The 23,514-nt window shown below is 39.7% G+C and overlaps 2 protein-coding genes across 2 annotated transcripts in view; one reads left to right on the forward strand and one right to left on the reverse strand.

Moving 5' to 3' along the window:
- Nucleotides 1-18,354, reverse strand: part of LOC592711 (sodium-coupled monocarboxylate transporter 1) — a 42,632-nt gene extending 24,278 nt beyond the window's left edge. Inside the window, exon 1 of the mRNA XM_030999744.1 lies at nt 17,906-18,354. Coding sequence (XP_030855604.1) covers nt 17,906-18,247 — 342 coding nt within the window. The 5' untranslated portion in view covers nt 18,248-18,354. The remainder of the gene's footprint in view (nt 1-17,905) is intronic.
- Nucleotides 1,030-10,680, forward strand: LOC105446895. The gene is made up of 2 exons (XM_011684291.2): nt 1,030-1,714; nt 2,916-10,680. The coding sequence occupies exons 1-2, from the start codon at nt 1,192-1,194 to the stop codon at nt 7,601-7,603; spliced, it is 5,211 nt and encodes a 1,736-aa protein (XP_011682593.2). The 5' UTR covers nt 1,030-1,191; the 3' UTR covers nt 7,604-10,680.
- Nucleotides 18,355-23,514: the final 5,160 nt, after the last annotated feature.

The following is a 23,514-nucleotide window of genomic DNA, read 5'->3' on the forward strand; positions in this document are numbered from 1 at the left end:
GGACAGTCCCGCTGCTGTCGCGGTGTTTGAGGCCACTGTGAATGGGGTATAAGACAACGTACTCCTTCACTCCCTCTCTCTATTAAAACGAATTACCAAATCTGTTTGAACACAAAACCTGTAAATTAACGAGAATTCCCATATCTTTACATAACAACTGCAACAGCATTCATTGCTGTCTATGAATGCAGAGAGGAGTAGAATGGAGAGGCACAGAGATATATAAATGAAGAGAGATGCTGTATATCATTATATGCAAACATTCCTTTTTAATGGTGCTGTTATTGCCATACAGGCGACTGCAACCTAGCAGGAAAAAAAGTGAAAAAGAATCAATTCCGAACACTGCTTCTAAAGAATTCAAGCATGCAGCTGCACTTTCAATCATTCCATTTCCATATTTATTCATTTATAAGAAGACATGTGCGACAATTACCTTGGAAGATCTACATCCCCAGCATAAATACAGTTTTCTTCATCTACCATATCCCTATAACCTCTGAGAAATCTTTCTCCAATTAACAGATAAAAAAATGGAGAAATAAAATAACCATGATGCTAAGTCTTATAGACAAAGTTACAGTTTCAGTCAGAATAACTTTGTCACTCACGTTCTCTTCGTAGATGAGAGACAACTTCAGGATCCATTGTAAAAGTTACTATTTTTATTTTAGTATAATTTTGTCCCCATTTTTTCCCCCTCTTTTAATGAAATCATATGTGAGTAGTATAAGGATGTCTATGGAGTCATAACTTTATTATTTGTTTTATGAATTATGAATTATGATATGAAATATGAAATATGTAAATCCATAACGTGTATGAAGTATAGATATGAATATGGATCCATAAATATGCATAAATTATGAATAAATTAAGATTAAAGACATGGATGACGTCACACCAACGACGTCATGAACATGACGTCATGGAGATGACGTCATGCTCTATAACCAACCATGACGTCATAGTATTGCGTCAGGATTGCGAAATGGGGGAGGGTCGGCAGGCCTGGACGTGCAGGGACGTGACGGGGCAGGAAAAGGAGTAAAACAAAAGGGGGAAAATCGAGGGAAAAGCTATAAAATGGGGAGAAGAAATGCCCTTTTCATCAAACCAGCGAAGGCATCCACAACTACGAAGAGAAAATTACATCGAGGGTAGACGAATTACAACGAGGGGAGACGCATTATGGCTGGATATTATAATAACACCTATGACACACCCCTAGTGTCGCCCCCAGACAGGAGAGGAGAAGATCGACACGAGGCAGATTCGATGTATTCTGAAAATCCTTTGTTTATAGCCGATGAACAAGCCTACACGGAAACACAGCATTACCGAAACCAGGATAGAGAAAACGATCAGCAAAAAGAAGGGGCGGAGCCCTCTGACAGAAAGCTGAAATCATCCAACCCCTACCACGCTGGAAAAGACGAGGAGGTAAAGATGGGCTGGACTGTAAAACCAGAAGACAAAGACGACGACGTGGAATCGGAAGTGCTCTTCAAATGCCCAATCAGCTTGAAGAAGGACCGTCCAAAATATCTCGTGGTAAAGACATTCCGTAAACGCGTGTACGTGGATGTCAGAGAATATTTTGTGAAAAACAAAGAAATCCTACCAACCAAAAAGGGGTTGACTTTGACCATGGCAGAATTCCAAGCATTGTGCAGGGAAAGACTAAACGTCCACAAGGCGGTACAAGGAAAATGTAAGGGTTATTAGAGTGAGTGTAAAATCCGACCAATATTTTACCAAACCCCAATCACTAGAATAAAGACCAGTCATCAAGTCGTATCACCCTTCGTAAACATACTTCATTATCAATGATAAATCCCTACCCCTTCAAGACCGGGGCGTGTCAACAATTATTGTTTCAGAGGGGAGGCGGGAGGATGAAGAAACCCTCAAGAAGCCCTCCCGAGTTAATAGACCTAGCCAAAGTACTATTGTCTTCAACGATAAAATCCAAATAGAACTCCATTAAGACATTTTTAAAATGAAGCCGCACTGCCTCTATCCTTGGCATAAATATTGACCAGTTGAAGTTGAAAAGGAACCCGTGATGCCACTATCTGCGTAAACATGGTTGATTACCATTAGAGGATGAATCACAGTTTCTCCAAGACCGAGGCGTGTCAACAACTATTGTTTCAGAGGGGAGGCGGGAGGATGAAGAAACCCTCAAGAAGCCCTCCCGAGTTAATAGACCTAGCCAAAGTACTATTGTCTTCAGCGATAAAATCCAAATAGAACTCCATTAAGACATTTTTAAAATGAAGCCGCACTGCCTCTATCCTTGGCATAAATATTGACCACTTGAACTTGAAAAGGAACCCGTGATGCCTCTATCTGCGTAAACATGGTTGATTACCCTTAGAGGATGAATCACAGTTTCTCCAAGACCGAGGCGTGTCAACAACTATTGTTTCAGAGGGGAGGCGGGAGGATGAAGAAACCCTCAAGAAGCCCTCCCGAGTTAATAGACCTAGACAAAGTACTATTGTCTTCAGCGATAAAATCCAAATAGAACTCCATTAAGACATTTTTAAAATGAAGCCGCACTGCCTCTATCCTTGGCATAAATATTGACCACTTGAACTTGAAAATGAAGGCGTAATGCCTCTATCAGTGGTATAAACATTGAACTGTTTATACACTTAGACCCTCTAAAGAATCTTGTGTGGAGTTTTAGGTATAAATACCCCCTAAAATATAGCATCTAACCACTCATATTTTTCAACTCTTGGGTTGGGTTATGAGGGGTGACTGAAACCATTACATCTGTAGAGTTAGAATGGCTGATCTAACGCCCCAATCGTCGACGCAACGCAGCAACCTACTTCGAGAAAATCTTGAAAATATACTCACCACTTTATACAACTTTACTCCCTCCCAAATACAACCTGTAGTTAACAGAACCATTGATGGGGTTCGAGGTCTTGCTCAACGTTCACCCGCAATACATCCTTCAACGGAAGATAATGCAGCAACATCAGCAACGGTAAGTGAACCTAACGTAACTTCAAATACTTTAGTAAGAGATGTGGGTACTAAGTGTAACCTCGCTAGCCATGGAGTTCATGCAGCTTCCGATATCGAAAATAGGAATTGGTCCGATGATGAGGATTTTGTTATTACAAATCCCAAGACGGGTAGAGGTCAAAAGCGGCGCCAAGCTCCCTCTTTCAAAAAGGTTTGCGATTCAAAATCAAAAAAGTCTAAATTGAGTACCAAAACAAAAAACAAAACCAATAGACTAAAGCGTTCAAAGCGTAAGGTCCTTGATTCACCACAGCCCATAGAAATCCAGCCGGAACGTTCAAACGTAGAGGGTGAACGGGCTAGGTTCAATGCTGACTGGGATATTCCAGCCCCTGCCCACCATACGGGTCCCGGTACAGATTATGTTTCGAGCCATGTACCTCCACCCCATGTCAATTATTTTTTCTCATCGGACGAGGAGGAAGAAGCTGAAATTCAAATCCGAGAATCAACAAGAACTGTTCAAAGGGGTGGTATGAAAATAAATTCTAATCCAGAGACGATTGATAAAACAAAGGGTGGTAAACGTAAAACAAAGTCAAATCATCTACCCACTAATGACCTTCAAAATGATGAGTCATCCGGTCCAAACATTGTTCATGAAGACTCCTCCATTGAGGACGAAGAATTATTAAACGCACCCAGATGGCAATTTGTTGATTCTCGGATTTCAAAACGGTTTGGGGTTCGTGAATCCTGGTACGATTTTGTGGGTGACATTCAAAATTGTACTTCGATCTGTGATGTCCTTTATTACATCGAATCTTCCCTCGATGAATTGAGAACCCTTCTTTTGAGAGATACATCGGAAAGGGATTTTGTACGATTAGTATTAGTGTCTGAGCAGTTGAACGTTCCGATTGGGTTTCCATGGGCTATGATTAAGGACTTTGACATTAACGCTATTCTCGAACGCATAGAGCGTGTCCTGAATAGCAATCAAGACTTTATTTTGAAACCTGGTTTCACAATCAGGTTCCATCATGTCCTCAACCCCGTGGGTGGCTATGTACGTAAAATGGATGGTTTGAGAGATGGTGAGGCATCCCTTCGTAAAAGGTCCATCATCACCATACCCTCGAGTAAGGCGGACAAAACCTGCTTTGCGAATGCGCTAGTTATTGCGAGGTATTATGCAAATAACAATATTAAATACAAGCAATGGTCTCGCACCGACAGAGAACCAACAGCGAGATTGCAAAAGGAAGCTGCAAAACTCCATGAACTGGCGGGTGTTGAAGTAGGTGAAGTGGATTCCACGCATTATGCCAGATTTCAAGAGGTATTACACCCCGAGTATAGGTTAGTCATCTATAGAGGTCGCAAAAGACACGCGATGATATATGCCGGTCCCCCCGCTGAAAAAACGTTGTACTTGTATCTGACAGAATCGTCGCATTACAATGTCATTAAAAACATGTCGGCATTTCTGTGTGCTAAGAACTATTGTAAGAAATGTTTAGAAGTATTCAATGACCCTCGGTATCACGAATGTTGTGAAACGTGTCCTGATTGCTTTTCCGATGATTGCGATCGTAACGATCGAGCCAAGCGCTCACCTCGCACATGTTTAGAATGTCATATGACCTTTCTAACGGAGCGCTGCTTTCAGTTGCATAGCGTTACCCCCTTCAACAACTCTACGGCTTGCAATACCAAAAACAAATGCCCAAAATGCGAGCGCGTATTTGATAAAGATGTATTCCATGGGAGGGTGGATGATCACGAGTGTTCCCAAATATTTTGCAGAACATGTAAAGACTATGTAGATGGCCCCACCCATGACTGTTATATGAAAGTGACAAAAGAGAGCCCCTATTACGTTCCTTCCGAGAAAGAAGCAACAATGATGGAAATATTTGCGAACATGAAGAAGAAGAAACTAAAAAAGAAACAAAAATCCAAAGACAAAAAGTCTGCGGAGGAACATGAGATACCCGACCCGGGTCAACTTTACATCTTTTTTGACTTTGAGTGTACCCAAAACACGGGATCGCATGTTCCCAATCTCGTCCACGCTACGTGGGAATGTACCAATTGTATGGATGGTCCAACCCTTCAATCTGGGGATAACCATTGTCCATTTTGTGACCGTCATGGGAAGAGGGGGATAACTTTTCAAGGGAAGGACACTTTAGACAAATTTTGTGATTGGCTATTTTCCGAAAGTCACGCTGGTGCCGTGGCCATTGCACACAACAGCAAGGCGTACGACTCTTATTTTCTCCTCAATCATTTGATTAGTCAAGGGATCATCCCTGAAGTGATCATGAATGGGGGGAAGATCATGAGCCTACGTACAAAAGACCCTCAAATCGTCGTCAAAGACAGTCTCAATTTCTTTCAGATGGGGCTAGCAAAATTACCCAAAACGTTTGGCATCGAAGGAATGAAAAAAGGTTTCTTCCCTCATTTGTTCAATAAAGAGGAAAATGAAAACTATGTAGGTCCCCTCCCAGACAAAAAGTACTACGGTACAAATAGTATGATGAAAAATGTCCTCCAGGAGTTCAATGAATGGTACGACAGCATGCCCAAAGACTACGTCTTTAATTTCCAGCATGAAATTAAAGAGTACTGTGAAAGTGATGTTAACATTTTACATAAGAGCTGCAAAATATTCAGGAAACACTTCAAAGAAATCAGTAAAACCAAAACGAATGAGGAGGGTATAGACCCCTTTCTACGGTGTCTCACTCTGCCGAGTGCATGCAACCTCCTCTTTCGCACAAATTATTTAAAACCAGACACCATCGCGCTCATCCCCTCCGATGGATACACCAATCCTAAGCGCCATTCGGTCAAAGCGGGGGAATGGTTGCATTACAAGGCCCAAGAGTTAGGGATAGAAATACGGCATGCTTTCAATGGCGGCGAGCGTAAAGTTCACGGGCGCTATGTCGATGGCTACGCAGAGGTAGGGGATGAGAAACACATCTTTGAATTTTTAGGGTGTTACTTTCATGGATGTGAAGTGTGCTATAAATCCGATACCGTCAATCGGCGTTGTAATAAAAAAATGGGAGTACTATACAACGAGGCAATGCATAGGGTACAACTTTTGGAGAATGCAGGCTACAACGTGACCACGGTATGGGAACACGACTGGAATAGGGAGAGGATTGAGCCAACGGTGATGCCTATAATTGAAGATCTAAAAGAAACTTTCAAAAATCCACTAAACCCAAGGGATTCATTTTTTGGGGGTCGTACCGACGGTTGCTCTTTGTATTACAAAGCTCAACCGGACGAACAAATATTATATTACGATTTCACGAGTCTCTACCCCTACATTAATAAGTTTGGGAAATATCCAGTCGGTCATCCGAGAATTCTACATTCAAATTTCCCACCTGTCGATCAAATCTTTGGCCTCATCCAGTGCGAGATAACTCCTCCTAGAAACCTATACCATCCCGTCCTCCCATACCGTTCCTCCGACAAGCTAACCTTCCCTCTGTGTGGCGCATGCGCAGATGCGCTCAACCAAAAACAATGTACGCATTCAGACAGCGAGCGGAAACTGAAAGGCGTGTGGGTATCCGAAGAGCTGAAAAAAGCTTTGGAAAAGGGTTATTATGATTTGAAAATAACCGAGGTGTGGCAGTTTGATCGTTACTCCCAATACAATGAAGAAATGCACTCAGGAGGACTTTTTACGGGCTATATCGAGGCTGTCATGAAATTGAAACAGGAGGCGTCGGGATATCCCGTCGATGCTAAGACACCCGCTGAACGAGAACAATATGTTAAAGAGTATTACGAGCACGAAGGAATCTTACTGGACCCTAAGAAAATAATGAAAAATCCCGGTCTTCGTGCTATCGCTAAAATGATCATCAATGTCCTTTGGGGGAAGTTCGCCCAACGTAATAATCTAAGACAGACCCTCTATTTGAGTACCGCGGCAGAATTGCTGAAACAATTAAATGACGAAACGGTGATAGTACATGATATTCTCGTTCTTAACGAGCTGTTACAGCTCAATTTCACCAATGCCGAAGGTTTCGTAGACCAGAATGTGAATACCAACGTCATCATCGCTAGTTTCACTACAGCTATGGCAAGGCTGAAACTATATTCGGTTCTTGAGAAGCTGGATGACAGAGTGTTATACCATGATACAGACAGTATAGTATTTAGGACGAACCCTTCGCTCGAACCCTTTGATCCCAAGACGGGTAATTATCTAGGTGATTTAACCGATGAAATTGACCCTGCTCATGAAGAATTTATCGATACATGGGTCTGTGCAGGTCCTAAGAATTACAGTTACAAAACAAACAAGGGGAACGCCGTGTGCAAAGTGCGGGGTTTTACCCTGAACGATGCAAATTCATTAATAATAAACCATGACACGTTAAAAGAACTGATTCAATGTAGTGAAAATAGCAAACGAACGATTCATGAATCCAGAATCGTACGGGATGTCGCATCCAAGACCATTCATACGGTTCAACGAAAGAAAGATTATAGAGTAGTTTTCACTAAAAGGGTTCGAGTGGGGGATGATGGCGTCAAAACATTGCCCTACGGTCACGAGGACATACAGTAAATATAAAATGAGGTATTTATCCCTCGTTCAGACCTTTCAATTTCATTTTACCGTAAACCTTTGCACGGAGAGGTTGTTATTTTTCAAAGATTATTTAAAGATGGATAGTTCGAATTTTCGCCGTATGCGACGGGACTTTGTCAGGCGTATTCCTCAGAATACATTCCGTATGAATTTTCTAATCGTTGTCCTTTTAGTATTTATTTTCTTTGCGAGCTTTTCTCTCGATATATTACTCGTGAGGCAAGTCGATGGCAATACTACAATGCCGTGGTCGTATTTAAATGCTTCTTTTCCCGAAGAAAGCTTCAGTAGTTCATTTTCTGTAGACTGAACGATATCGCTTTTTTTAAGCGGTCTTCTATTTTTTTCTTTTTACATTTGAATGTATTAGGTAATGATTTTCTATGATATTATTGTTAATGTATAAGAAATTATCAAACCCACATCTCTTACTGTAAAGTTACGTTAAGTTCACTTACGACTGTTTTGGTGTTGTTTTTTTCTGTCATTATTAACCATTATTTATTTTTATAGCATGGATGTTCGACTGAGGCATCCTTTCACCATGTGTGTTGTCGGTCCTACCTTTTCGGGTAAAACTGTTTTCGTGAGGAAACTATTGAAACTTATTCCCTCTATGTTTGATCAAACCCCACAAAGGATAGTATGGTTTTACGGTGAATTTCAAAAAGAATATTCCACGATGATGAATACTATTCCAAACATAGAATTTCACGAAAATTTACCCGAAGATTTCTATGAATTTACGGATAATGCGAAACCCACGCTCTTTATTATCGATGATCTGATGGATGTTGCGGGTGATAGTAAAAAGGTTGCTGCGTTGTTCACGAAGGGGTGTCATCATAGAAACGCCAGTGTTATTTATATCAGCCAGAATTTATTTCATAAGGGAAAAGAGTCGAGGGCAATTTCACTCAATACCCAATACTATTGTTTATTTAAAAATTGTAGAGATAAAATGCAAATATCGTGTTTAGCAAAGCAGATGTATCCCGGTCGTGTTAAATATTTTCAAGAAGCTTACACCGATGCCACCAAAGGAAAATACGGCTACCTTTTCATCGATCTAAAACCAGACACACCCGAGAACTTCCGTTTAAGAACCAACATCTTCCCGGGAGAAACGCAGTTTACCTACATTCCGAAAGTATAAATGAACATTTCACACCGGAGCTTCATTATTATCTGAAGATGTCCCGTCGCGTCAGGACACACGCTGTTCTTCTCAAGACCCTGGCCCATTGCACCGCCAAGCAGCGACAGGCATTATTGAAAACAGCCGACAAAGGACTCGTAGATGCTATCTGTGAATGCATCGTCAACGTTATAAACGGTAACATCAAACTTTCACCTTCTCACAAGCGTTCACTCTCCAAACACAAACATAAGCTGAGGAAGCTTTCTGATCGCCGAACCTCTCTCAGGGAGAGAAAGAAGCTCCTCAATCAACGCGGAGGTTTTCTTCTACCGTTGTTAATGAGACTTGTTGTCCCAGCTGTGGGGGCAATCGCCAACGCTTTCACGGGTAAGAGATAATAACGGACAGGAATCATGGACCATGCCCGTAAAATGGTGCTCATTCCACCCACCATGCTACAATCTTTACAAGGGGGTCCCTCTACGTCTACACACCACCCGTTGGATGAACTTGACGAGAAGATGCGCACGATTCTGGACAGGAAGGACTTGAACGTTCATGATAAAGCAACCATGTATTCTCAATATTTACAAACATTTCTAAAGACGTCGGACAATTTAAGGAAACCCTTACCCATAGAGGTTCGAGATGTTCAACCCCTAGACATCAAAGACGGGATGGAAGTGGAGAGCCCAGCTGTGAAGGACCGTGAGCAGTCCGATCCCATTGAACTCGAAATTATACAACATATTCCCAAGTCTTTCGTAAACCGTGCTCACCAACTTATTCAAAAGTTAAAGATAAATCCTACCATTGGATGGACTTCAGCCGGTCAACTTGTCATTCATGGGAGACCCGTCAAAGGGAGCAATCTTTGTGATTTAATGTACGACATCTTCCGCGAACGACGAGGCTACGTACCTAGCGGTAGTGAACAATTTATGCGGATTCTGGCTGAGATGAATGTTCCAGAGACTTTATTGAGTAACCCTAAAAGAAGACAAGACCTTCAACGATGGAAGCGGCTGGACGGCATGGAGGAGGAGAAGGAGGAGGAGAGTCTGGTAGATCGTAATGAAAAGGTAGCCACACGAGCAGGACCTGGTACATTTGTAAATAGTACTAGACCCCTAAAAGAACGTGAAAGAAAGTCTAACATTGATCCTTTATCCCAAAAGTGGATGCATTTTTAGATGATGCGTAATGGTTTCAGTCATCCATACTCCCGTGGTAAAACGGGCAAACGGCCAAATGGCAAAACGGTCATTTGAGCAAATCATTGATCTATAGATATGTTAATATAGACACCAATGTCAGCCTGGCATAGTATCGCATGATAATGCAAACTAGATTCTGTATGCGTTTTGTTGTTAGTTGTAGAGGAGTTGTAATTTTTTATATTTCTTTTTATATTTAGGACTATGTTGTATGATGATGTTTAAAGTGTTTTTTTGTATGTATATAATTATAGAGATACAATTCATTTCTCCGTTCGTAAGACTAAATTTCATGGAGATGTAAATAGTCCTTCATGGTGTGTTTTTTCCCTCGTTAGTTTATATAGCTTTAGAATAATCGTAAGTGTATATACGTGAACTCTATTTAGGGGGAGTAAATTCATCCTAGTATGAAACAAATTCAAAAAGTAAACGATATACCTATGTAATGTATATAGAATTATTTAAATCGTAGTATAGATGATTATTTATTTTTTATCTCACGAAGCCTTTTAGAGGGTAGAGAATTGTTCTCCCTAAAAGAATTTAACTTAATCAACGTAAATTTAGAAGAACTAAATAATTCTTAAGAAACCTGCTGTATATAGACACGAAAGAAAATAGACATTTTCACAAATGAAATATTGATTTGATGTAACTCTTTATTCATTATTAAAAGACATGTTTACAATGTATATTATCGCATTTAATTGTCTTATGTCTGTGTACATGCAAGTACAGAAGAAAGCGTATTTGATATAGCGAGTGGTAGACTGAATGAGTAGAGAGAGAGAGAGAGAGAGTGAGAGAGTTAGATAGAAAAAGAGAGAGAGAGAGAGAGGTGAGAAAGTGAGAAAGTTAGACAGTAAGAGATAGAGAGAGAGAGAGAGAGAGAGACAGAGAGAGAGACAGTAAGAGATGAACTTGAATTCTAAAATAATACTCATAAATAATATTAATATTAATAACAGCGATGATTAAGCATTAACTTCCCGATATTCAAAACTTTGTGCAATCTGTGAAAGAGTGAACTTTAAGTCATGCGTAGGAAATGATGAATTATATTTCTGATTAAACCAAGTGTTGACCTTTCTATCGTTTTTATTTAAATCGTGACTAAAGACATTCGCAACATTTCTCAGTCCCTTTCCTTCGCATCTTTTAATCAAATAATAGATACAATACTGTCCACACACTGTAGAGAACGTTCCCTGGAATCTTTTTGTATTAAAGTCCCAAGTTTTAATATGTTTATCCAAGAATTCTTTAAAGTCCTGGCTATAGAATGAAGGTGAATTCCCGTAAGAGTCGAAAAATTCACCTCGGCTACCGTTATAATAAAATGCAAGCCAATGCGAGCCTGGTTTGTCGCGAGTATCGCTATTAAAAATGTAACAGTATTTGTTCTTTGTTAAAACACGGGGTATTTCGTCCAGTGCAAAAACTCCTTCGAAGTAATCCTTGGTGGCTGGATGATTCTTGAGCACGTGATCAATTTGAAGCGTGTCCATGGTCACCCCTTAATACTTAGGGTCCTCGGAGGGGCTAGTGTTAGGGTTCTCAACCTTTGAAATCGTTGATGACGTTCCTACTTCTATCAATCTGAATAAGGCCTTGTGATTCAGAGTATACGATACAGTTCAGGGTATTGGGTAAAGCTACATCAAATCCTGCTTCAAGACGAACGTTCCCTTCCTTTATCAAATTCAAATGACACCCATCGCTTAAATCAGGGGTGAGATCAAACGCATACAGTGTGTATCCTTGAGCATATTCTTCCCTATTTATAGCTATTCCACGGTCTGAAAATAAACGACTCGTCCCCAAAAAGAGCGTGTTGTATGCCTCTATATAATTCTGACTCTTTCCTTCTTCAAAGCAGGGCCGCATGGGCCTCATGGGCAGGGGCTCTCCATCTACGGTGATCGAAATATAGTTCAAATTATAATGCTTAAAGTTATAAGGGTTTTTCCTATAGCTCCCATTGTAAGCGTCATTATCCACAAATCCTATGATAATACGATTAGGAATCTGTCCCAGAAAGAGATTGTCTTTATTAAGGGACATATTTCCAGCGGGTATAGTGAAGGAACGCACGTCCACTTTGTTGATGGGATACTTGGCCGGAGAACTCTCCAATCCTTTGGCGTGTGACAGCATCACGGAGGGGTTGACTTTCACTTTTCTAACGTAGAGGGTAGCCTTCTCAATCATGACCTTGTACTTTAACGTAGGATGTGAAGTGAGGAGGCAAAATGCATCTTTGGTTCTATTGAGTTTGATGTTAACGTCCACGCCTGGAAGCATGAGCCTCTCTTGGAAAAAGATGTCCCCGTACAAAGGCCCTAATAACGATACCGTTTTACTCTCACTCGTGAATCCGTGTCTCTTTTTCAACCCGTGGTTCACTTCTCCCTCAGGCAGTAAAGGGTTCACCGCATCTAATTTCCCCGCATTGTCCTTGTAAAATAGCTGCTGAGTCAACTGAGATGACATGGTATCGTTCCCGTAGTGGGTTAACACGTCTATAAATGCTCTGTAAGCATTTGTGTTTGATGGTTGCGAAACGAGAGTCTCGTTCAATTTAACATCTATTTGGCTGAAAAGTGAAGGTAGAAATAGATTGATAGGTCCGACTGGGGCATCGGCAGCTAGATCCGTGTTATCGGGGTTGACTACTTTAGCTAGTACATGAACCATAGTCTGTGAAAGGTCCATGTACTCTTCCGCTGTTCCAGACAGGTTAAATTCAATGGGGCCCGAATCGGTTATGTTGCTGACTGGATGGTATTCCACCCATGGGCCTTTTACAATACTCATCTGGGTGTAGGGGACTGAAAATAGATCCAATTCAGACTTGCAACAGATGTCACTTTTTTCATGAAGTAGGGCCATGGTGGTGTATATAAACGAAAAGTAGGTTACGAATGATTTAATCAAAAATATCCAGACGACGTCTTTTCGCACGGGACTTCTTGGCTCGAATGATGGTTTTCTTCCCTCGCCGTTTCCTTTTAACTAAAAGGAAACGTCCCCCTCCAGCCTGTGTTTTCTTTCTGGCACCATCCAGGGCTTTTCTGGCCAGTCGTTTTCCTGCTTGGGAAAGGTTTCTTTTCGCGACACTTTTCAAAGATTGTCCACTCATTGTGTCCTGCATGATATTCATCCCCGTGCTTAAAACTTCTTTTCCCAGCGCCATTGCCCCTTTTTTGAGTAGGGGGCTGGCTGTTCGAAACAATCCTCTCACAAGACTTCCAAGCCCATGCCCTCGTTGCATAACGGCTCCTCTGAAAACGGGGATGCCCATACCACGCTGCTTCACGTAAAGAGGAGTATTGTTGATAATTCGTCCCAAATTTTTCATACGCGCCATAATTATTTCTTTCTCTCTTTAATATCACGGTAAACTCGAAGAGCGCTCACGAAAATGTAGTTTCGCAATGACTTTCCCACGCTCGAATGGCACAACTTCCCCCGTTTCAGTGGTTAATATAATCTCAATGGTTTCAAAATGATGAATCTTCAGGGGGACGTAGTGAGGGGTTGTATAATATCTGACGATATTTTCATGCCGTTTGCTGGGTACAACGGCAATGGTTCTGAGGAGTGGGACGGCTGCATCCCCCACGTGTTGAGATTGCACAATATCCGAATAGACGTAGAATGTATGAAACTGCATGTGTACATCGACTGGCAGAGGGCTTTCTGTCGTTTCTCCAAGCCGGCATTCCCCGTCGAATCCCAATAGTCTTGCAAGATAGCAAGATATCACAATTTCCAACCGTTCTCTTATTTCTACGTAACATCGACGTGATCTTTTTTTGTAGAAGAATCCAGTCTTAGCACGGATAACCTCTGGTAGGATGGTATTGATGGTTTCACATAACTCATCCCCTGAACTGTAGAATCCTGTGGGCACTTTTAACAAATGCGTCAAACAAAGATCGGGTACGTCTGACGTCCCTTCGGGGGTGTAAATCTTTATCCAGTTTTGCTCATCTCTCAAATTATACCACGTATTCTGAAATTGAATTTCGGCCAGGCCAACTTCAAAATCTTCGCTCAACGTGAGAGGTCTGTGCAATTTTGTGGTATAGTGACATGTCTTGTTTTCTGGAAAATAACTCAGGGAACTATTACTTGGCAATGTGACGTAAAACTGTGAACCCATAATGTATAACCTTTCCTTTCCTCCTCACAGATCAAAATGATAGCTGTACTAGGAATGAGCTATTTTTAACGGTTTTGAAGACGGCCTACCCAACTATCGAAATCACTCCCATAACCTTTCCACCGTATGAGATACTCCCTTTTCCCCTTTTTCTTGCGCGTTTTTAACACCTTCTCCACCGTATATAATTCGTCCCGTGACTTTGACACTCTTTGCAGCTCCCGTTCGTAGAAGGTCCCCCTTATTACTTTACCGTTGTAATCCTTAATCCTATACACGACAATAGGTCTTGCTATTCTAGCGTTGATGGTAAATATTTCATCCGACCAATTTGCTTTGTAACCCTTATCAAACCGCAATTTACTCTTGCTAATACGGACCTGCTCGCCTACTTTAAATTTGAATATTTGACTGGCTCTTGAACCACGACGCTTGGGTCTTTGTCTTCCGTACAAAACATCTAAGACTTGTTTTTGATTCTCAATGTTTACTTCGTTGGGCTTCATACGAATACTGGTATGAAAGGTATCGTTGTAGCTTTTCATTAATTTGTCTATAACATCAATGTATTTGTAAGAATCTGTGAAAGTAAAATAGCGCCAGAGCCTTTCCCTAATAGTCCTGTTCATCCTTTCCACAACCGAACCCTTGACCTCATTCTCCGTGGTAAAAAAATATATGTCCTGGGCTTTAAGGTACTTTTGGAATTCAGAGTTCAAAAATTCAGTTCCTTTGTCAGTATGCAACATAACGGGAACTCGTCCTTCGCTCGTTATTTGCTTGAAAGCTTCCGTTATAGTTTTACCAGTCTTGTTTTTGAGTGGAATGGCCCACGCATACTTAGACAGTACGTCAATACACACTAGCAAATAACGGTACCCTTTGTTATACTTCTTCAAATTCTGGACATCGAGGAGATCACCCTCCCAATTGTCATCGATTCCTCTCACCACCACTCTATTTCGTGCAAACTTTTTTCTCACTGGAGCATGTAACGTATAAGTATCTTGTTTTTCTAACCATTTTTTCACCGTTTCATAGGGTACTTTCTCAAAGCCGTTCTTCTTTTTCAAGGACCTCCACAATTTCACACCACCGCCAAAACTACCCTCGTTGGAAGGGTCGTAATAAAGTTTACGTAAGGTATCCTCTAAACAAGTCATACTTTCTGTCTTCTCTCTTTCAATACCACGGCTATCACTGGACTTTCATCGTTTCACACTCTTTATTTTAAAGACAATCACTGACACATCATAACAATTTAGACGCATGTTTGTGCTGTATATAATTAAATTATTATGTTTATTGATGAAAAAATCTTTTGAAACAATCGATGATAATACTAGTACTAATAGTAACATTAATAATAATAGTAATAATAATAATTTGACGATGATAATCAGATCACACGATGAGATTTTAAAAAACCAATTAGAATGCATATATACACGACCGTAGGAAATAGTGACTGGTATTTACACGGTTTTGTGGATTTAAAAACCCAGGGCACGTCGTATTTACAAAGTTCTTTGATGAAAGCGTTCAACAGTTCTTGTTTACTCTCTTCGGCGAGGGCGTCATGGATGTTAAGGAAATAACATACAGCAACGGCGGCCCGTTCCCTTATTTTGGCGTGCGATTTATCCTCGATGCAATTCGAAAGAAGAATTTGTGCAAACGCCTTGAAATCATCATCGGGGTAAAGTTCAATCTTATCCAGTCGTTGAAAATCTTCCCTCATCATAATGCGTTGACACAGGACCCTCAGTTTTGAAAGATCGGTTTCCGAGCAGGGCGTTGCGCTCGTACCTTGAATGATCGTGGACAACAGTTGCCTCCCTGCTCCCTCTATACGTAAGTTGACTCCGGTAGCCCCGTCTCCTCCCCCATGGCACGGTACACCGTACGCACGGCCGAGTCCACTCCCTCGATGTGAAGAGCTATTCTTTCCCTCCTTTCTTTCAACTCCTTCTCGGTGTCGCCCTTCAGAAGAAATTTGAGGTACTCTGTGAAAAGGACGGGGTCCATCAGCTCCGGTTTTAACCACATCACTCTCGCCACATGGGGGTAAAACTTTGCCACCTTCTGAGGGTCCAGGTATTGTAGTGCATGGTGGACTTTCATCTGAGGGTTGTCCTTCACCATGTCTTCTATCCAACTGCTGGGATGTTTGGCCATGTCTTTGAAAACCTCGATGATCGTGAGATATTCGATCACCATGAGCAAGTCCGCCTTTTCCACCTGTTTCTGGAATTCGTGGCACCATTCGCTATCGGCTAACTTTTGTCCAGGTGTAATACACATGTTGTAATTCGTCTACCCTCGATGTAATTTTCTCTTCGTAGTTGTGGATGCCTTCGCTGGTTTGATGAAAAGGGCATTTCTTCTCCCCATTTTATAGCTTTTCCCTCGATTTTCCCCCTTTTGTTTTACTCCTTTTCCTGCCCCGTCACGTCCCTGCACGTCCAGGCCTGCCGACCCTCCCCCATTTCGCAATCCTGACGCAATACTATGACGTCATGGTTGGTTATAGAGCATGACGTCATCTCCATGACGTCGTTGGTGTGACGTCATCCATATCTTTAATCTTAATTTATTCATAATTTATGCATATTTATGGATCCATATTCATATCTATACTTCATACACGTTATGGATTTACATATTTCATATTTCATATCATAATTCATAATTCATAAAACAAATAATAAAGTTATGACTCCATAGACATCCTTATACTACTTATGTGTCCAAAAATATCGAGTCTAATTTTGTACGAGAGAGCGAAACAAGTGGGATAAAATGTTAACAATAATTGATGATAGTAATATCCACTGTTGTTACGGCTGTTGGTAACTGTTGGTAGCCTATGGCTTGTATTCGATTCTCTCGGACAGAGGAAGTTCTTTTGAGATTGTGGTATTACATGTTCACATCATCATCGTGTCCTTACTCCTGTCATAACTCTCCTGATAGGACTCTCTGCAGTCTTGAGACTGAAGGATGGGGTAGGCCAGCAAGCACCATATTGCAACATTCCACTCGATATATAACAAAGGCATGTTTGACTAGGATACCATCTGAATCAGGAATATACTTCCGAAATTTTGCAATGTTCTGTAAATGATAGTATACACATTTACTGATAGCTGAGATATGTGAATTCATGTTCACGAATTCGTCGAGATGGATACCTAAATCTCGGACAGCATCTGAAACAGACAGGACAACACCGTTAATCGTGAGTTCTGGCAAGTCAAAGACAGAATGCTGAGCCGATCAGTAATTTGAAATTACGGACAACCGTCAGCGTGGTCGTATTCGGGCAGCGATTAAGTCACGATTCCATTTGCAATTTACCATGCGTGCAGAAACTGACCATCATGTCAATATATTAACAAATTTAGAAAAATAGAAAATGAAAGTTTAGTTCATATATTATTTGGGGAAAGGGATGGTGGAATTTTTCACATGAGCCCTGCCCCATACCACCCCATTATCTGGGATTGTTGACATCATATACCCGTGAGTAGGACAAGACGAGTGGGATGTGTTGGCTGCCTCCCCCTCCCATTCCAATTACACGAAGACCATCTCGCCGCCATATAAGTTCATAGTTAACCCGAGTATTAGGTGCATATTTATGGCCGTTCTTGATTTCGTAACGAATCTTTGTTTTTGTATGGTTTTATTAAGGGAGCGTTTTTGATTATATACACATGTTTTAGAAAACTGAACTGAATACATACCTCATATATACTTGTCAGTTCCAATTTAAAGAACAAAGGTACAAACATCTGGGAAGAAATTAATGCTCCTATTCCATAGCCTACGGTGTTCCACATAAACATGGTATTAAACATGTATATCTCGCCCGGCAACCCTAGAACCGACATAGCAGATACATATGTAATCATCATGGACATGGCAACGGGTACCACATGCATTTGACGATTACCCAACAAGTATTCATCCGTCGTCCTCTGTCGGTCTCCGGAACATGCCGAGTAAATTCCGATCGCGGCTGAAATAACCAGCATGATAGCGAATAGGACGTAATCCCAGACGCCTAGTGATACGACGCCGCTCATTTTTAATATCGATGTCGACACGAGGGAAGAAACGAACGAAATGAATCCAATGATTAAGTTATCGCACACCGACAGTCAACCAGGGACAGGAGTTGTGTAACTCTCTATGCTTCAGTAATCAAAGGATCTATTTAGGTGTACGCACCCTAAATCCCAGTCACAACGACGAGACGGAAACTATTCTAGGGCAAATAGACCGAACAAAAGCTTACATCACAAGAACCGGACAGTTTGGTATCGGTATGGAGTTGGTGTGACGGTGTGACTTTCCCCTTACATAAGTTTTTTTCTGGGAGTAGGACTATTTATTTCCAGCGTAGGACATGATTTCACATTATATGACCTATCAGCGTTCACGCGTACCGTGAACTACCCATGACTTCCATATCATTATGCTCACGGAGAAGATTTTAAAAAATCCCATCAGCTGTGTGTGTTTTTTTTTTTTTTCATTCTCTGTCAAAAGAAAAATGGAAAGAGGAAGCGCTGTTAAGAATGGAAACGTACCATTTAACTTAAATTTTGTTATTTCGATTTTATTATCGTATATTACATCTAGTCGACTATTAATCATTATCTAGTTAATACATACACAAAAATGCTTGATTAAGCATTATGGCGATGTAAATGCCCTATTTGGTATGCATTCTTAAATTGTGTTTTAGGCCATTGTTACTTTCGTGCCTCCGACCTAGTGCCCGGTTAAGTTGATTATGTAATGCGGGCTTATTTTTTGGTGTAGCATTGAAAACAATGCAAATGAGACTGCCCAAAACAAATCGGTAGTGACTGTTTCGTTGTAGTTTAATTATTATACATTACATACACTCGACTTTTTAACATTTTCTTGGCCAGCATGGCTGGTTTTGTTTTGTCAATACATACACAAAAATGCTTGAATAAGCATTATGGCGATGTAAATGCCCTATTTGGTATGCATTCTTAAATTGTGTTTTAGGCCATTGTTACTTTCGTGCCTCCGACCTAGTGCCCGGTTAAGTTGATTATGTAATGCGGGGAAATTTTTTGGTGTAGCATTAAAAACTTTGCAAATGAGACTGCCCAAAGCAAATCGGTAGTGACTGTTTCATTGTAGTTTAATTATTATACATTACATACACTCGACTTTTTAACATTTTTTGGCCTGCATGGCTGATTTTGTTTTTGCCAATACATACACAAAAATGCTTGAATAAGCATTATGGAGATGTAAATGCCCTTTTTGGTGTGCATTCTTAAATTGTGCTTTTGACCATTGTTACTTTCGTGCCTCCGACCTAGTGCCCGGTTGAGTTGATTACGTAATGTGGGGTATTTTTTGGTGTAGCATTGAAAACAATGCAAATGAGACTGCCCAAAACAAATCGGTAGTGACTGTTTCGTTGTAGTTTAATTATTATACATTACATACACTCGACTTTTTAACATCTTTTGGCCTGCATGGCTGATTTTGTTTTTGCCAATACATACACAAAAATGCTTGAATAAGCATTATGGCGATGTAAATGCCCTATTTGGTATGCATTCTTAAATTGTGTTTTAGGCCATTGTTACTTTCGTGCCTCCGACCTAGTGCCCTGTTAAGTTGATTATGTAATGCGGGGAAATTTTTTGGTGTAGCATTAAAAACTTTGCAAATGAGACTGCCCAAAGCAAATCGGTAGTGACTGTTTCATTGTAGTTTAATTATTATACATTACATACACTCGACTTTTTAACATTTTTTGGCCTGCATGGCTGATTTTGTTTTTGCCAATACATACACAAAAATGCTTGAATAAGCATTATGGAGATGTAAATGCCCTTTTTGGTGTGCATTCTTAAATTGTGCTTTTGACCATTGTTACTTTTGTGCCTCCGACCTAGTGCCCGGTTAAGTTGATTATGTAATGCGGGGTATTTTTTTGGTGTAGCATTGAAAACTTTGCAAATGAGACTGCCCAAAGCAAATCGGTAGTGACTGTTTCATTGTAGATTAATTATTATATATTACATACACTCGACTTTTTAACATTTTTTGGCCTGCATGGCTGGGTTTTTTTTTTGTCAATATAGACACAAAAATGCTTGAATAAGCATTATGGCGATGTAAATGCCCTATTTGGTATGCATTCATAAATTGTGCTTTTGACCATTGTTACTTTCGTGCCTCCGACCTAGTGCCCGGTTGAGTTAATTATGTAATGCGGGATAATTTTTGTAGCATTGAATAATTTTGCAAATGAGACTGCCCAAAACAAATCGTTAGTGACTGTTTCATTGTAGTTTAATTATTATACATTACATATATCGACTTTTAACTTGAATGCCTGGCCGAGTTTCGACTGATTTTTATTTGTTATTATATCCTGCATCAAAAAATTGTTGGCTTTTGATTGGTTGAGAGCTCATCACATGACAAAAAATATTTGAGCTATTTTTAGAAAGTACTATATGAGAGTACTATTTTGGTTTACTATTTGGGAGTTGAAAAAAAAATGTGAATTTTTTTTTTGAATTAAATCAATTTTTTTTAAAAATCTTAATTTATTGAAAACAAAATATTTTTAAATCTTTTTAGATAAAAATTGACATCTTTTTTGTTCTAAATTTTTTTTCCCCCAAAATGTTTTTTTTTTTTTTTTTTTTTTTTAAATAAATTTTTGATGCAGGATATAAAACAAATATACCTTGCCTTCCATTCGAGGTACTGGTTAAACTATGGACCTCGGTGACTCCAAAAGTACCATTTGCTTCGGGGCTGCGCCCCTCAGCAAATAGTACTATTGGAGTCACCTCTTGCGCATAGTTTTAACCAGAACCTCTCAAGGCAGTGTATATTTGTATACTATTGGGCAATTTTGGCCATCAATACCATGCTCGGTGTTCATTATATCATTGTCGATTTCACGAAACTAGTGTACTATCGCTTGTTTTTTGTTGATGTTTTTTCTTGTTTTAAACGTAGTGCGTGGCGACCATGTCTGTGGGCGTGGCCCGCGGTTCACGGTTAGATGATCAGCGACCCTCACCCGCTGGACTGGTTGCCATGCCGGTTGTCAGGGAGGGACCAACGAGTAGCGTTTGCGCTGCTCTGGCGTTTCGTTGCCTGGTCTGGTGGCTGGCGTATCGTTGGTATTTCGCGCTCCATGATGACGTGATTTAATGTTATCATGTGGCGCGGTCTCTCCGCGGTATGCTGGTTCGCCGGTGTCTGGCGGTGTTTCGTCGGTGTGACGTGGATCGGCATGATGTATGTTAATTCATTTTATTTCAACTTAACTATTGCTTATTTGTATTACTTATGCTAAAAGCCAAGGTATTATCATACCCCCCTGTAAGAGGACACTTTTTTTTTTTTTTTTTGGTCTCGAAATTTGGAAATTTGACATTTTGCTCCGTTGGGGGGGGGGGTAAGGTCACCTTTTTTAGGTCGGCCATGGGAATAATTTTTTTTTTTTTTTTTTTTTTAATAATTAAAAAAAAAAAAAAAAATCCAAAAGGGGGGGGGGGGGGGGTTTTAGGTTTTTTTTAGGGGGGTTTACACACAAAAAATTTCCAAAGGGGGGGGGGGTTTAACCCCCCAAACCCCCCCCCCCCCTGCGTACGCGCCTGTGTACACCCCCCTGATTTTGTTGGTTTTTGCCGACACCCATTATAAATGCACTTCCACTCTTACACGCACATGCACGCACCAAACACATAGTATTCATTTATACTGGTCGCAATACCACATTTGTAATCTTAATGGCTTTAAATGATATTCTGAATGATCAAGTTTATACACCCCAGAGTAAATATTATACTACTAGTGAATTTAATTCAAATTTTAATTCAACGGGACCCAATAATAACCTTCACTGTTTTAGTTTATTAAACATCAATATTCGAAGCTTACAAAAGAATTTCGATAATTTTGAAGAATTTTTATCTATCCTAAACACATTTTCATTTTCTTTGATAGGACTTACCGAAACCTGGTTACACTCAACTTCTCCTCCAATATTCAACATTGAGAATTATGAATTTATTCATTCAGACCGTAAAAACGGAAAGGGGGGAGGTGTCGCTTTTATTCTCGTAATGATGTACAATTTAAAATAAGACATGATATTCAACTGGAAGGAATAGAAACATTATTTTTAGAAATTATTGATGATAAACATAAGAATAGAATCGTTGGGGTAATGTACAGACCACCTAACAATGTAGCCGACACATTTTTTGATGAATTAGAATCATGCCTTGAATTTATTTCTAGAGAAAATAAAGATGTATATATTATGGGAGACTTTAATATCGATATATCCTTACCTTTTACCGTTCTTGGCCAACACTTCACTAATTTATTATCTTCATTTTTTTTTAAACCTCTCATTAATAAACCAACTAGGATTACAAACTTAACACATACTATAATTGATAATATTTTCTCAAACGTATTAGATAATAAACAGAATGGAATAATATATTATGATATTTCAGACCATTTACCAATATTTACGATAGGTCCTAATGATAAACACCTACAAATTCCCAATAAAGAACATACAACACGACGTAAAGAAACCAAACGTAATATTGAATCCTTAAAGATAGACTTGAGTCAAGAAGATTGGTATGATATTTATTTTGAAAGAGATGTGAACAGTTCATATGAAAAATTTATAAACAAACTTCTTTGTCATTATAATAAAAATGTGCCCCTCTCAAGAATTAAGTCAAATAAAAAGAAAAATAAACGACCATGGATTACTCAAGGTATACTTAAATCAATATCTACCCGAATTCGTTTATATAAAATCTCACTTCGATCACCTACAAATGAAAATCAAAATAAATATAAAAAGCACCGTAATAAATTGACTTTAATTATTCGTTTATCACGCAAATTATACTATGGTAATAAAATTGAAAATAATAAAGATAATAATCAATCATTATGGCAAACAGTTAATGACATTTTGGGGAAGAAAAAGGATACTCCAAATAATATTGAATTTAATGATAATGGGCATCACATAGACCAAAATGATGTTGCTGAGGCATTCAATAAATACTTTACTAATATTGGACCGGATTTAGCTTCCAAAATAATCAATGAAAAGAATGATTTTTTAAAATACTTAAATAATAACGTTAATCAATCCTTATTTTTTAATCCAACAAATATTCAAGAGATTTTAGAAATTGTTCGTTCGTTAAAAAGCAGTAAATCTAGTGGCTACGATGAGCTTAGTGTATCTTTATTAAAACAAATAATTCACTTCATAGCTTCCCCGTTATCA

Source organism: Strongylocentrotus purpuratus, unplaced genomic scaffold, assembly GCF_000002235.5.
Source record: "Strongylocentrotus purpuratus isolate Spur 01 unplaced genomic scaffold, Spur_5.0 spur5_scaffold_5, whole genome shotgun sequence".
Classification (NCBI taxonomy): domain Eukaryota; kingdom Metazoa; phylum Echinodermata; class Echinoidea; order Camarodonta; family Strongylocentrotidae; genus Strongylocentrotus; species Strongylocentrotus purpuratus.

Excerpts from the sequence above, each read along its gene's own strand:
- LOC105446895 (XM_011684291.2), top strand. The coding sequence starts at position 1,192 with ATGGCTGGATATTATAATAACACCTATGACACACCCCTAGTGTCGCCC. Across the intron at positions 1,715-2,915 it reads CAAGGCGGTACAAGGAAAAT|TTAACAGAACCATTGATGGG; the intron begins GTAAGGGTTATT and ends TACAACCTGTAG.